Here is a 15,165-nt window from a genome sequence, read left to right on the forward strand (position 1 = left end):
GGTAGACATTTGCATCCATAATAACACATCAACACTTACTTTACCTGATCACTTCTTTAGCCTTCCCAGTAGTGGTGTGCATTGAGATGGCAAGAGGAGCGATCAGGTCAGTCAAGAGCAGAGCCAATCATAACAGTGGGCATTTACCGTCAAGTCTTAAAGGAGAAGCACCGAAGCACCAAAACCGAACATTTCTGACAGTGTGACCCACTGTCAGAAATGTTCGGTTTGAAAATTATTGTTTTACAAATAGATGACTGATTTTTGTGCTAAAATAAATTACAATAATATTATAAGTGAACCTATTAAAAGGAACAAAACTAATTTTAAACAAGGCATGTCATGACACCTTCAAGCAAAACATAATATGTCTGAGCCAAAGAACATTTGATGTACTTACTGCATTTTAACGTGTAGATATAGAAGTATAACTGTGAAATGGAAGGAGAGAATGAATTGCTGACAGCTTATGCTCTGTGCTGCTCTTACATGAGAATATTTTACTGTGATTCTCAACCTTGTGCCTCTTTTAAATGTAGAATGTTTATGATCAAACTACACTTCGCATTTACTTGTCTTTTTCTGTATGACTTTATTGATTTTTACTTGCAAGAAACAAATTATGCAGTTAACCATTTTATTTAAACAACTGAATCATAATAAATAAAGCCTTATAAACAATCCTTTAAAGTGCAAGTGTGTAGTACTTTAAAGGAAAAATATACAGCATAAGCTTTTTACATGTATTAAATGTATGTAAAAAGAAAATTTTTATATACTTTTTACATACAAATATACAGGACTACCATAAAAATACATTAAACATCATAACGTATCTTATACACTCTCTTACATCCAAACTATATGACCTATAATGGACGTTTGGACTTGTAGCTGTCAATCAAAATCTCTTTTCACTACTCATTCAATATCGCAGAGGTATTGTCAGTGAGGACATGCCCCCTCAATCCTGATCTAAGCTACAGGTACCATACTGGCTCTGTGACCAGCACAAGCTTCTCTTAACTCCTGTGATCAAAGGGTCTCCAATCTGGGCAGCTCTGTGGAGAAGCCTTGCTGCTATTTGCTGCTAGCAGCACAGCAAAGTTGAGGCAATAGACTGCTAGAGGTGTCCCACTCTCTCATTCTCCTTAGTTCAGTGCTATTCCTTCGCTCACAGGCATGTTGATGTGGGCAGTGAGGAGAGGAGCACTTTTTCCTTCCCTCAGCACAAATACCTGAAATCAGAAATGTAACACCTTAAGTCTGCTTTGTTCCGTACAAAGTCTGTGTAAAGTAAATGTAATGTTTATGTTGTGCATTCTGATAAAAAAATTTACCAAAGTTCAGCCATGAAACTCTATGTGGCACGAGCTGATAGGTCTTTGAATTTATCGGTTAGCCAATTGGCTGACTCACATGTGATATACAGTATTAAGACGATCGACTCGCGTAGTGTAAGAAGATTTGTCCTTTAACATGTAATTTGGTAGCCAATCAACTTGCGTCTTTTTCTTTGCCCAATATTTAAATTGCTCAGTTTTGCAGATAAGCCAGTTTCACTGCAGCACGCTACAACAGATTTTTTTTCTCTGAAACCCACCTTTACCCAAGCTGCACTTGTCTAGATCTGCTAAATCGGGATTGTTTGCAATATCTATTTGTTCATACGAGCATGTTCAGACACGCTCTGTTTATGTCTATTTGTGCAGCAGCATGTCCTAGATGCTTGATGCAGCATGTCTTGCTTTTTGTCCTCGTGCAGCAGCAGTACAGTATATACACAACTCAGAAGGTATGTGTATTTTCTAGCAGGAGCAAGTCTCCATACTTGCTGTGCAGCAGCATAGCACATCTAGCCTGCAAAGACCAATATACCATCAATATGTCATACCCACATTAACATACCAAATCTTTCCTAGAGTTGTCATGGCTGAACTGTGTTCACACAGTGGCTATGTTCGGAATAGAATACAAGTTTACTACTTAATGAATACTGCAGAATATGCAATGTATATTGCCTACTATTCTTTAAAATAACAAGCGAAACCATAGGCATCGTTCCACAAACATTAGTATCCTACATTGTTGTCACATGACCTCATAATGTTGCTTAGCAGTATTTGTGTTGTTCAGTTATACTTTTGGAAAGAGAAATATTTATTTAGCATTTTTTGTAAAGTTTTGTGTTATGTCTTGACTTTTGGCAGTCAGACCTAATATTAAGTCAACAAAGAGCTGTTAAATATTGTGGCTTTATTTTTGCTCTCCAGAATGAAAACATACTTTCCCCCTACATCTTCAATGCTCCTTTCTGAGTTCTAACCTGCACAAATGATGCCTTCGCAGGGCACTTTGAAGGGAGCACAAGCCTGAAGGGAGCACAAGCCATACACCATGATGGTTTCAAACAGAAATTCCAATAAGAATGACCTTTAAAGTGAGTTCTAAATGACCATTCATCTTTCAGCCCTCCAAAATTCTCACAGTGGAGAGTAATTGTCTTCGAAGGGAATAAGGCATTGGGGGGTATTATTAATGCAGGGAGTTTTCCAAGGTTTCTTGGAATGTGGGGCATGAGTATGTGTTCTTAATTTTTAATGTTTAGTGTATTGTTCAAAACATGGATATATTGTGATCTTTTACCCACTTGTTTCTCAATTATCTACATGGGACAAGTACAATGGCTCCAGATTCGTCTAGTCAAAGACTGCAATGTTCTGTGTTCGTTAGTGAACTGGTTATGTAGTAATGTGGTCAGTAAGATCAAAATTCGGTTCTCAATTAAATTGAAAAGTGGTAGGACTCTGTATTAAGGTTGCTTCTCTGTGTCCCCGGCTGAACACTGGCTCTGGCACAAGGAACAAAACGTAAAAGGCTTATGAACTGTATGTGTGACTTTGCCTAGATGCAATGTAAACTAAATCTTATTGTATAATTAAAAAAAAAAAGGGATGAGCAGGTCAACATGTCCTGCCCCAGTTTCATGTTTCAATGGGAAATACGTCAACAGATCAAAGAAATCGGCGCTCGTTGTCAAAAAATTCACAGGAACTTGAACTAATAGAGTAAAAAATAGCTAATAGTTATTTGGCAAATGTAGGTCATTTGGGTGTTCTCTGCATAATTTGCACAGACTAAATAAAATGCAGCAATAGTATGAATAGCATGATGGATGTTCTAAAGGGCTGAGAGTCTCACTTTGATGATGTCTGAGATCCCTTTGTCACTCAAGCACTCAACAAAAGTGTCGATGGGGTAATTCAACCCTGGAACCATCAGGGGGATCTACAGACACAGAAATTCAATGTTATCAGAAATATATTTCTTCAATTTTAAATAACTACATATTAAAAAGCTGCACACATAGGGAAAGAAATGTTATCATTAAACTGCTCAAATACGATAACCTTGAAGAATGCCGTCCTCATGCTGTACAAACTTTCGTCATACAGAAAACTGATGGCTAGGTTCATGACCGGGCGGCAGGCTGCAGTGTTCTGGATGTTTAGTGTGAGCTTGAAGGATGGACCCAGCCCTTGAACCTGAGCGGAAACAGGAAGCAGAAGTGAAGATCACTATCAGTCGTCTTGTGTCATCTTGTTCAGCCCACAGAATTGCTCAACTCACCACAGCGTTCATCTTGAGTGGCTCAGACAGACTGGCTGACATGGGCGTGAGGCTGGACTCGATTGCTTTGACATAGGCCCGTGCCGCAGCTAGACGCAACCTGCTCAGGTCCATCTGGAAAGCTCTGTGCATGGCTGTATACAAAAAACAACAGCCTCATAAGGAGGAACTATAAACAATGATTACAAATAAGATTTTTTCTTTTTGAAATGACAATGGAGTGTGTTCCATTCAGAAGTGAGCATCCCTGTGCCCTATTCGCTTCAAAGACGTTATCTTCCAAAGTGAGAGATTCAGAAGGCTGAAAAGTTTGGCATAACCAAATGGAATTGCAAATGCAATGTTTTGTTAAACAGCTTTCCCATACACTTTTCCCTCTGCCATTGGTCAACAAAAAGATGGTCCTGCCCCAAACTCGCATCATTGTTTGAGACCGTTTTGTTGTACCATGTTTAAAAGTGCCACCATGTTTACAATTTTGTGGGAATCAACCTTTGAATGGCTTACTTTCAGTTGTCTCTGCATATTAAGCTGGTATAGTAGAAAGTATTTTAACATAAAAACGTACACACTTGCACCTAGTTAGGAGAGTAAATCTTGATGGTCAGTGTATAAACTGGTTAATGATAATCTGTACTGGCAGTCTACAAACAAATTCTCAGCTATCCTTGCACTTTTTTTAAATGCTGGTTGTCAGATGGTTAAACAGACCAATTGCATTTTCCCGCTCTCTCAAGGTCTGGTCCACGTAGAGCTTGGTCTTCTTGGGCACGTTCAGACGGATGCTCTGGGCTATTGGAGGGCCAGGAGCGGAGTCCTTCTCATCAAACACAGCTGTTCTCTTAAGGATTTTCACGATCACACCTCCACCTGGAATACAAGCACATGGATGCATGATTATCCCCAAAATCTGTCTGGTTTATAGGAATGTTGTTCAAGGACCAACAAGGATGTTGATCCAAGAACATGTCCTATTTTGGAAAACATGCATGCACAGGAAAAAAAATACCTTTTGTGGTCATTATCAGGGTGCCATCTTCCCGTCCATAACGACCAAAACAAATGCTTGTCACTACATCCTGCAAGACATAAACAACAGCTTATGATGACAATTACTATTAACACTTCTGCTGAACAATACTGATTTTAAACCAGTGACACTTCTACTCCGATATGAACATACAAAGAATGACAACTAGACGTTTTGAATTCAAAATGGTTCTTTAACTCTTACTTGCGTCTTGATGGTGCTGATCAGATGTTTGTCTCGGTACATGTGTACTTCACAATTGGCCAGAGCCACCAGCACAGCCTGAAATCCTCGTGTGGGGAGGTCCATCAGGGCCATGGTGGTGACAGGTGCAGGCAAATAAGCTGTCCACAGTTTTTTCCCCTGCAGGAGAATTCATTTAGTGGTTAATGTAGCATTATCATCTCTGGAAGACCAAAAAACACTACCATAGACAGTCATTGTTGTTAGTGTGTGAGAGATAATGATTTCTTTACCATACCTTTTGAGTGTAACCATGCAGAGTCTCTTGAGTACATCCTACAACTACATTCTTTCCCATCCTCACCAGACCCACCGGGTTAGAGGACAGCTCAATGCAGTACTTTGGCTTCAGGGAATCCCTTTTATGAAATGAGACAATGCCACATTCAGAATGCTGCTTTAAAGAGATCTGTTTAATGGGTCTAAAAAGGCATTTTTTTTTTTTTTTCAAACATTATTTTTAAAACTTTTACACAAACAAGTTGCTCATGCATTGCCAAAGGCTATGTGAGCAGCAAATTTGGTAATGGCCTTTAAATAAATTGCAAAATGATTTGTTCAATTACCTGCGTAGTATATAGATGTTGCCGTTGCGACAGGCCACAGTAATACGGAACTCCACATCAAACTGACCAGTTACATCCATGAGTGTGGGTGTACTAGGCAGTGACATCTGAAAACACACAGGAAAACTCTCTGTTTTTAAAATAATATTTTGCATGTCCATACAATGCAATTGAATGGTGACCAGTACTTTGAAGGTCCAAAAGGCAGTATAGAAGTAATCCAAAATACTTTAATGGTTAAGTCCATATCTTCTGAAATTATATGATAGGTGTGGGTGAGAAACACATCAATATTTAAGTCTTTTTTTAACTGTAAATCTACACTTTCACTTCGACATTCTTGCTGAATGTGAAAGTGAAAAGTCACTTTCACATTCAGCCACCTACTGATTGGGACTGAGATTGATAGTAAAAAAAGGTCTATTGATCTTCTCAACCACACCTATCATATCATTTCAGAAGATATGGATTTAACCACTGAAGTCTTGGATTATGCCACATTTATGTAATGTTTTGAATTTTTTTATTCTATCCCCATTTCTCCCCAATTTGGAATGCCCAGTTCCCACTATTTAGTAGGTCCTCATGGTGGAGCGGTTACCTTAATCCAGGCGGTGGGGAACAAGTCTCAGTTGCCTCGTTGAGACTGTCAATCTGTGCATTTTATAACGTGGCTCGATGTGCATGACATTGCAGAGACTCCTCCTGTGGAGGCTCATGCTACTCTCCGCGATCCATGCGCAACTTACCATGTGCCCCATTGAGAGCAAGAATCACTAATCGTGACCATGAGGAAGTTACCCCATGTGACTTTACCCTCCCTAGCAACTGGGCCAATTTGGTTGCTTAGGAAACTTGGCTGGAGTCACTCAGCACACCCTGGATTCGAACTTGCGACTCCAGGGGTGGTAGTCAACGTCAATACTCGCTGAGCTACCCAGTTATTTTTAGACTTTTAAAGTTCTGGTCACCATTCACTTGCAATTTGAGGACCAACAGAGCTGAAATATTCTTCTAAAAATCTTCATATATGTTCTGCAGAAGAAAAAAAGTTATAAACATCTGGTATGGCATGAGGGTGAGTAAATGACAGAATTTTCATTTTTGGGTGAAATTTTACCTAGCATGAAAAGTAGCTAGTTTAAAAACTCTAGTTTCTAAGTAACTACAAACAAGCATTTGATCCCAAACTCACAAGTCGCTACTAAGTGATTGCTTAATTTAGCCCCTGGAATAAAATCAGCAGCCATTGGCAAATTTTTGTGTTTAACAACCATGTAAGCTTACCTTGGAGAGGATGGTGAAGGCCTCTGGATCTAATATGTAAACATCACAGTTCTCTGTGCCAATCACCAGACAGCTAACTGCATCCTCATCTGCCATGTTCTTCTTCAATGTTCCTACACAGGTAATGACCGTCTGAGACAAACAGAGACAAAGGCTTTGTGAGTTTTTAGTTTTTCTTCAATATGTGTGTGAGATTATGCATGTGCATTCACAGATATGAGCACCTGTCTACGAATAGGCTGTTCTTTGTGAAGATGAACGAAAGTCTCCATTTCCTGTGGCTCAAGCATGAGGAAGCTGAACAAAGTAAAAAATCTCAATTAATTTATAGATAATAATTACCACCAACAATTCTATTCAATCCAGGATTCATATTAATATGTGCAAGTAGCTGGTGGCTGACAGATATGGTTTTGTGATTGCTGATGCTGATGTTTCGAGAGCAGTGTGGCAAATTACCAATAAAATATTGGTAATTTAATGTTTAAAACAAGTTAATAACAGCAATAAGATGTATTAAAATAAGTACTTACAATACAAAGTATTTACCTAAATTAACTAAACAAAAAAAGATTTGAAAAAAATTAAAAATATTGGAATGACCACTGTAGATAGGTCAGTCAGGCTGTAGTTATATCACTACAAGCAACAGTTGCATTGACGTCTATTTGAAAATGATTATGCATTGGCCATATCAAAGATAAAAAGGATGAAGTTTTACCGTAGTGACCTGACAGAGAGTGGAATTTCTGCTTTATCCCTGTTCAAGAGGATTTAATACAATTATTTACAATAGTAAATACATTTCCAAAATGTAAAATCTGGAAAACATTGCATCAGTCTGCATTCTTTGCAACCCAATAAAATTACATTGGAACTAGAACACAAAATATAATTAGCTCACCTTATTCCTTCCAACATCTCTTTAAGGGTAATTGGATCAATCATGTCCTAACAGGTAAAATACAACCAAATGTTTAAATGAACATGTATGTACCCTAAATCTCTGTCAAAGTATGTTGCGCACTACTTCTCGATTATCCAAACAAGTCCTTCAATACCCATAAACCTAGAGTTTTAATAGGAAATGTGGCAGCACAGGAAAGAAAACTTAACTCGTCATTTGATTTCAAAGGGTCTTTTAAGTTAGCAGGCACAGAGCTGGATGGGTTTTATGGGTTATGGAGTGAAAAACAGCTCACCTCCCTGGCCTGACTCCAAACGTCCTGCTCCAGAGGGTTTACCTCCAGACTGGGCAGTGTGAACTTGAAATAGGGCCTCAAGTTCTTGTAGACATAGATGAAGGGACCAGAAGCCACAGCAATGGCCGGGGTTCGTGGCTCATGCAGGTCCATGAGGAAAGAGACAAGGCCAGTGGGCAAGTCCAGCAGGGTGCTCTCACTCAACAGGCTAGTGCCACGGTACACCTTTAGCTTCATGTTACATGCTCCTGTGCCTAGATCACCCACCACCAGCTGGTACACACACACACACACACACACTTCAAATTTATTTATTTTTGTCTCTGTTGAATTCAGAAATTGTGCTGACTGGAAGAGCTGAAATGTAAACTATCGGTTATCTTGGCAATTGCCCTTACACAGAAACTCACCTTGTTCTCACCATCGCCATGCAAGTCTGAAAGAGCTGTGGAATAAAGCAGAGCTATTCTGAACTGGAGAGTATGGTATTGCAAGCTAAATTGCAGTTAGTAATTGGGTTTGCACATTCATGCAGTAGCGACTTACCAATGCAAGAGGAAAAAGTATATAGATTGGCGACTGGATCATAGTGGGCATCAAGCCATTTGGAACTGGCCACTGAACTATAAAGATCACAGGGGAAGTCTTTACAACGTCATACAGGCCATCTTATTACTAAAGTATGTATCAGCTAGTGCATCTTTAATCGTTTAAATGAAACGTATTTGAAAACACTAAAACTTAGTTTGATGTTAGACAAGGAAATGTGTTTGTATTATTGTGCCGCCATGTCGGTGCAAATAGGCTCTCTAGTAGAAATGGTGTTATATAAAAGTGCAAATGCTCTGTCGTTATTTAAATTATATACATCAGATTTTAAGGCAATTTCAAGGTAATCAGCTTTAGCAACAGACTAGCTTCGATTAATATTTAATGCAGTATTTTCGAGAGAAGGCCTCATAAATCAACATACAACTACCCACCTTTCTTTCATCTCCTGGGGAACAGAGGACATGCTGATTCTGATATTTTAAAATACTATTTTATAATGACCCAGGCTGTAAGCAAACCGTTTGGACTGCCTGCTGTAATCCTCAAATCAGCTTTTCCCGTTCCTATGGCAACCACTCAAGGGAGAGCGATTACTGGCGCTACATTGAAATACTTCCGCCAGGAATGTTTCGTTACAATAAATAGTTCCGGATCCGAGGACATTTCTTCTCCCTTCATTGTTTTCGTGGCAAAACCAAGCTAATCACACTGGTCGATATCTAGGTGATATCTAGATAAGAGTCTAAACCACTGATCAGTGTTTGTTAAAGTTATTTGGTCTTTTAATCAAAAATATTGTCTGTTGAGGGGTAAAGGCAATTCAGCAAAAAAGGATGGGAGAGATTGGCATCAGTTCAGATTTCTCGAATTGACATTATTCCGAATCACAAAATATCGATTCGATTTGATTTTATTATTAATTGAATAGTATTTCTGTTATAATGTCCATTTTGCTTAGGGTAGAGTAACGTTGTAGTACTGTGAATATTTCCCTTCTAATGCAAGTTTGAATTTTCATTTTCAGTTTACCATTCACAAGCATCTCCGATTGGAAAATTCGAAGAACATAGTACACATTGATGTCAAATCATTAGAGAACATCAGTTTTGGGGGGAAATTTGGTCAGTTTCTAGCTCCTCTTTCACTGTGAATAAATCATAATTTTTGAATGACCAAAGGAAGACAAATCAATAATTATTGGTTATAATTAGGCTATTGATTTGTCTGTTTTCAATTTGTGTATTTTGGGACATCCTGGGATGTAAAGTTATGGGGAAAAAATTAGGTAAACATCCTGATTAGCGGGGGGGGGACATATGTAACACTGTGTTAGGAATGTACCCACTATAAGAAACTCAGGTTCCCCTTCTGTCGCTCTCTCCACGTTGTGTCGGAGAAGCAACACTATGGGTCTCTCTTGAGCACCGAGTATACCTCTGATCTATGAAAAAAGGCCAATGAGAAGTTGGCAGAGCTCTAGTATTTGCATACCCCGCCCCCGGACATACAGGTACAAAGGCGAGGCAAATACTAGAGTTCATTCAGAAATTTTCTTCTGAGCCGATGATTGTGCATGCTGTTCGTGTGAGATCACACCAGTTCCTGTATTCCTCTGACGCTCTGCATGCTGTTGGATTGATGGCACATTACAGCGGCGATTTCGCCTTCTTGCATGGCATTGGAATTTCCCCTGGGTGCTTCGACAGTGCAGAAACCCAAACTCTAAGAGAGTTGTTTTAAAAGAGTGATTTCCTCTAAAAGAGCAATACACAGCGCATCTTTTTAAAGACGTGTTTCCACCTCTGTGTAGTTTCTGGATGCGGTTGATATCTCCCCACCTCCGACGGTCATAAAAGCTGCCTGGCGTATCTGGGCTGCGATTACATGCAGGCAGCGTTTTTATGAATGGTCTATGTTTTCAGGGCGAGAACATAGCCATGACAGCATTGCAGTCGCAGAATTTCTTTTGTCTTGAGAGAAAGCCACTTCAGCCACCCCCCCCATGCCTCGCCTCTTTCCCACGGTATTGGGGCAGGCGCCGCGGGCGATGACTGCGATTTGGGGACAATGACGGGCTGTGTTCGCCGGGTAAATCCCCGCGAACCACCCGCCTCCCCGGCACGCTTGCTGACTTCCGTCCGAGCTCGGGATGAGCGATTTCTCTCCAACGGGTTATGTTCTCAGTGCGAGAACATAGCTGAGGCAGCATTGCGGTCGCGGTTTCTTTTGTCATGAGAGAAAGCCACTTCAGCCGCCCCCCGTGCCTCGCCTCTTTCCTACGGGATTGAGGCAGGTGCCACGGGTGATGGAGGCGATTTGGGGAAAATGACGGGCTGTGTTCGCCGGGTAAATCCCCGCGAACCACCTGCCTCCCCGGCACGCTTGCTTGCTCCCATCTGAGCTCGGGATGAGTGCGGCCTGCTTCCCTTGAGCTCCCAGAATTGGATGACGATAATCACCGCTGCATCGGAGAGCGTTACAGCAGCGTCTGATGTTGATGGCTCGTCTGCGCCGCCACCCTTTGGGTCTGCGCGCCCAGTCTGAGCCTGATGCACAGAGGTCCGCTATGCTTCCCCGGGTACCGCGAGCGCGAGGTTGGACCGGAAAATCCAGTCCCCCTCCCCCTCACGGCTACTTGATTGGTTCCACGGGCATGTGCCCTGCTCCCAGACCGCTCCCCCCTGCACGCTATGGCCCCCTCCTGCAAGTCCACCGGGCCAAGGCACTCCAAAATTTGCACTTGAGTAGTCCTGTTCTTGACGTGCCGCAGGAACTGCACTCGAACAGGCGATGGCCACCCTCGTGGTCCGGAAACGCAACACATGGACTGGACCTGGTCGCAGTAGAGGAGGTAGACAAAGCACGCTTTCTCAAACGCTCCCGTCTCCCAGCTCCGTCCATTCGGCGACACCACCTGATGACTCCACCCAGTGGTGAAGAAACAGACGGAGGCTATTTCACACATCCTGCCCTGCCGCAAACCTGCCGCCAGGGGCCATGCCCTGTCTGCTCGCCGAGGGCATCCTCCTGCGGCTTTCAAGAAAGAAAGAAAAGCGGTGCTCCGCCTCAACAAACATGGGCCCAGCTCTCAGCCCCGGCATTGAGCTCCCCGCAGAAGATGAATGCCCCCTCATCTCACGGACCCCCTCGAGGACCCGGAAGGCTCCCAGGCGCTCCTGAGATGACCGACCCAGAGACCGAGATGTTAGCTCCGGAGCTGGTAAGACCACTCCATCCCCCGGTGGGGGGCCGGGAGGAGAATCTTTTGTTGAATTAATTTAATTGGCCGCACCCCCTAACGGGGGCTGCGCTACTCACATTCTCAATAGTAGAGCTATTTCCTTTTTTGTCTCTGGGTCACTTGGCCCACAAATGCTGTTCTCACGGCACTCTGCCACCAGGCCTCAACAGTCCCGGCATGCTGGACGCGGCCACAGTCCGCCTTCAGCCCCACGACTGTCCCCCGGCCGGCCGGTTCTGACGAGTCTAGAGGACGTCTGCACCGGCCCTCCTCCTCAGTCACGAACCCACCCCCTGCCGGGCGCGGAGCAAGGTAACTGCTTTGAGTTTGTTCTCAGCACCAAAGCCTTGGGACGCACCCTTGCCTCCCGACGCCACACTACCTGCTTCGCCCTGCTGCGAAGCCCCCGCTGGGAACGTCCAAAATTCTCGTCCCCTTGGTACCCCCAGCACAGAGTTTGGAGGCGTGGCTTTCACTGCCCAACACGTCACACTGGCTGTACCGGACCATTCGACTCGGTTACGCAATTCAGTTTGCCCCCGCCCCCCCTTCGTGGGTGTCCGTTTCCGCAGTAGACGGTGAACATTCCAAATCCCTGTGCAAAGACGTGACTTTACTTACTTCGTTGTACCCAAGAAAGGCGGCGGCTTACGACCAATCTTGGACTTGCTAGTTTTCAACCGAGCACTGCTCAAACTCCCGTTCAAAATACTCACGCAAAAGTGTATCTTAACTTGCGTCCGGAACCTAGATTGGTTCGCAGCGGTAGACCTGAAGGACGCGTACTTCCACGTCTCAATTCTGCCACGACACCGACCCTTCCTACGGTTCGCGTTCGATGGCCAGGCATTTCAGTACAAAGTCCTCCCCTTCGGCATGTCTCTGTCCCCTCGCGTCTTCACGAAAGTCACAGAGGCAGCCCTTGCCCCGCTCCGAGAAGCCAGCATCCGCATACTCAACTACCTCAATGATTAGCTCAGACTAGCCTACTCCCAAGAGTTACTATGCGCTCACAGAGACCAGGTTTTCATACACCTCAGCCGCTTGGGGCTTCAGGTCAACCAAGAAAAGAGCAAGCTCACTCCGGTTCAGAGCATCTCCTTTCTCGGCATGGAGTTAGACAGTCTCAATGTCTGCACGTCTCACCAATGAGCGTGCACAGTCGGTGCTGAAATGCCTTGCAAAGTTCAAGCCCGGCACAACGGCCCCTCTAAAACTCTTCCAGAGGCTCCTGGGGCATATAGCATCCTCCGCTGCAGTCACGCTGCTGGGGTTGATGCATATGAGACCGCTTCAGCACTGGCTTCAGACTCGAGTCCCGAGACGAGCATGGCGCCGCGGCACGCACTGTGTGACCATCACCCCCGCATGCCGCCAAACACTCAAACCCTGGACAGACCTCTGCTTTTACGGGCTGGAGTTTCCCTGCAGCAGGTGTCCTGTCACTACCGACACCTCCAAATCGGGTTGGGGAGCTGTTTGCAAAGGGCACGCAGCTGCGGGCCTTTGGAGAGGGGCCCCGCTGCGCTGGCATATCAATTGCCTAGAGTTGTTGACTGTTTTCTTTGCCCTGCGGAAGTTTCTCCCATTAATTCGAGACAAACATGTCCTAATCAGGTCAGACAGCACCACTGCGATAGCGTACATAAAATGCCAAGGCGGCGTACGCTCCCGCCACATGTCACGACTCGCCCGTTGTCTCCTCTTTTGGAGCCAGCAGCGACTCAGGTCGGACACTCAGGCGTGCCACTCACATCTACCCTGTTCTGGAATAGGTGCTCCACAGGGTGAGGACTCCTACGCGGACTCCCCCTGTGTGTATTCTCCGCAATACGGTCCCCTTACGAGCGGACCCGCGTTTTCCTTAGGCAGTTCCGGCTGTCCTGCGGTCGCCGTGTTGCAGCAACTCCCCCTTGCTGAGGCTGGATCTACCACCGCGCCACTCCCACGTGTCTCCTAAAAACACATGTGATGTATTCACCACCTTACCTCCCCAGCTGGGTAGGGGTGGTCTCCGCAGGGTCTTTTCCCCCTGAAAGTATAGGAAATTGGGTAAGACCCTCCTCCCTCAGTGTGTGTAAGGGCCCCAGCTGTCTATTGCTCTATGCGAGAAACATAGAGAGAAAAGAGGCCCAGCCAGGCTTGGCCCGTTCCCAGGTTGGCAAGCGTTGCCTTGTTTCCCTGTCAGGGTAACCAAAAGGATTCCGACGACTTTGGTGGGTCATTAGGAAAGGGTACGTGCAGTCTGATATAGCCTGTCGTCTGGCACGTAAAACACCTGCCCGCTCCTGTGTCAGACCACGTACATGGCTCACTCAGCATGGCGTGATTTAAATTGGACCCCTAGTGTCGCTTCTCCGACGGAGGGAACGAGACATTGTGTCCTTCCCGGCCACGTCGCTGAGCCGAGCCGCTGTAGTGGCCGGACCATTACCGGCTCCTCAGAAAACTCCTGAATGAACTCTAGTATTTGCCTCGCCTTTGTACCCGTATGTTCGGGGGCGAAATACTAACTTCAAATACTAACTTCAATACTAACTTCTCATTGGCCTTTTTTCATAGATCAGAGGTATATTCGGTGCTCAAGAGAGACCCCTAGTGTCGCTTCTCCGACACAACACATTCGTAACCTAGACGTTGCCAATCCTCCTTTTAGAGATTTGTTAGCTTTTATTCAGTCAGCTTAGATACGTAAGCAAAACCAATGTAGGTAGGAAGGTAGGGGTAGGTAGGAATTTTTTTTAACATTTATTTTGTAAGGAATCTCATGTGAAAAAAAAACTGCTATGTTTATTCTGGTCACTATTTGTGCAGTAGGCCCTATAGCTAAAAGTTTTACAAGTGTACTCGGTTTGCCCTACATATGAAATAACATTTCTCTCCACAAATACTTTAAATATAGAGGGATGGAACCTTCTAACTTGGCACATTATGAAAATATTAATTTAAAAAAATAAACAGCGCCCAGTCTATGCAGTTCAATTACTATTTTTTTTTTTTTTTTAAGTAAAAGATTGGTCTTGGGAGTTGAACAATAGTTTAAATGAAGATCAACCACTTTTTGACCATTTCTCCTTTCAAGCCTCTTTCATTCCTGCTGAAAAAATAAAAAAACAATAGAAACCACCACAGCACTTTTATTGGTTTTAATAGTTATAATTGGTGTCGTAATGGTTTTAATGGAATATACAATGGTCCCTGTGGATTTGTACTGGTAATATGTTGGCTTCTATTGGTAGCATATTATGTCTAGTGTACCAATACATATCTGTAATGGAAATAAAAACCAGCAAGTGCTCATGTAATATGGCCCCAATCACACTACACTCAGAATGGTATTTGTAATGGGAACCATTAGAATTTCTATTGTTTAGTTCAGCAGGGATAACTTCTTTAGATTTTACCACCTTGGAC

General features: G+C 43.6%; 1 protein-coding gene across 1 annotated transcript; it reads right to left on the reverse strand.

Moving 5' to 3' along the window:
* Positions 1-99: 99 nt before the first annotated feature.
* On the reverse strand, positions 100-9,100 carry bbs1 (Bardet-Biedl syndrome 1). Its single transcript, XM_052100113.1, has 17 exons — positions 8,942-9,100; positions 8,505-8,581; positions 8,369-8,403; positions 7,959-8,231; positions 7,661-7,707; positions 7,478-7,516; positions 6,981-7,053; positions 6,757-6,888; positions 5,470-5,576; positions 5,142-5,262; positions 4,865-5,023; positions 4,640-4,709; positions 4,342-4,500; positions 3,631-3,764; positions 3,411-3,545; positions 3,202-3,288; positions 100-1,238 (listed from the first exon to the last, which is right to left on the reverse strand). Exons 1-17 carry the CDS (start codon positions 8,971-8,973, stop codon positions 1,152-1,154), a joined length of 1,767 nt encoding a protein of 588 aa, XP_051956073.1. The 5' UTR covers positions 8,974-9,100; the 3' UTR covers positions 100-1,151.
* Positions 9,101-15,165: the final 6,065 nt, after the last annotated feature.

The sequence above is a fragment of the Xyrauchen texanus genome, chromosome 31 (assembly GCF_025860055.1).
Source record: "Xyrauchen texanus isolate HMW12.3.18 chromosome 31, RBS_HiC_50CHRs, whole genome shotgun sequence".
NCBI classification, from domain to species: Eukaryota; Metazoa; Chordata; class Actinopteri; order Cypriniformes; family Catostomidae; genus Xyrauchen; species Xyrauchen texanus.

Excerpts from the sequence above, each read along its gene's own strand:
- bbs1 (XM_052100113.1), bottom strand. The coding sequence starts at position 8,973 with ATGTCCTCTGTTCCCCAGGAGATGAAAGAAAG. Across the intron at positions 5,577-6,756 it reads CCTTCACCATCCTCTCCAAG|ATGTCACTGCCTAGTACACC; the intron begins GTAAGCTTACAT and ends GTGTGTTTTCAG. Across the intron at positions 4,501-4,639 it reads CCTGATAATGACCACAAAAG|GTGGAGGTGTGATCGTGAAA; the intron begins GTATTTTTTTTC and ends CTTGTATTCCAG.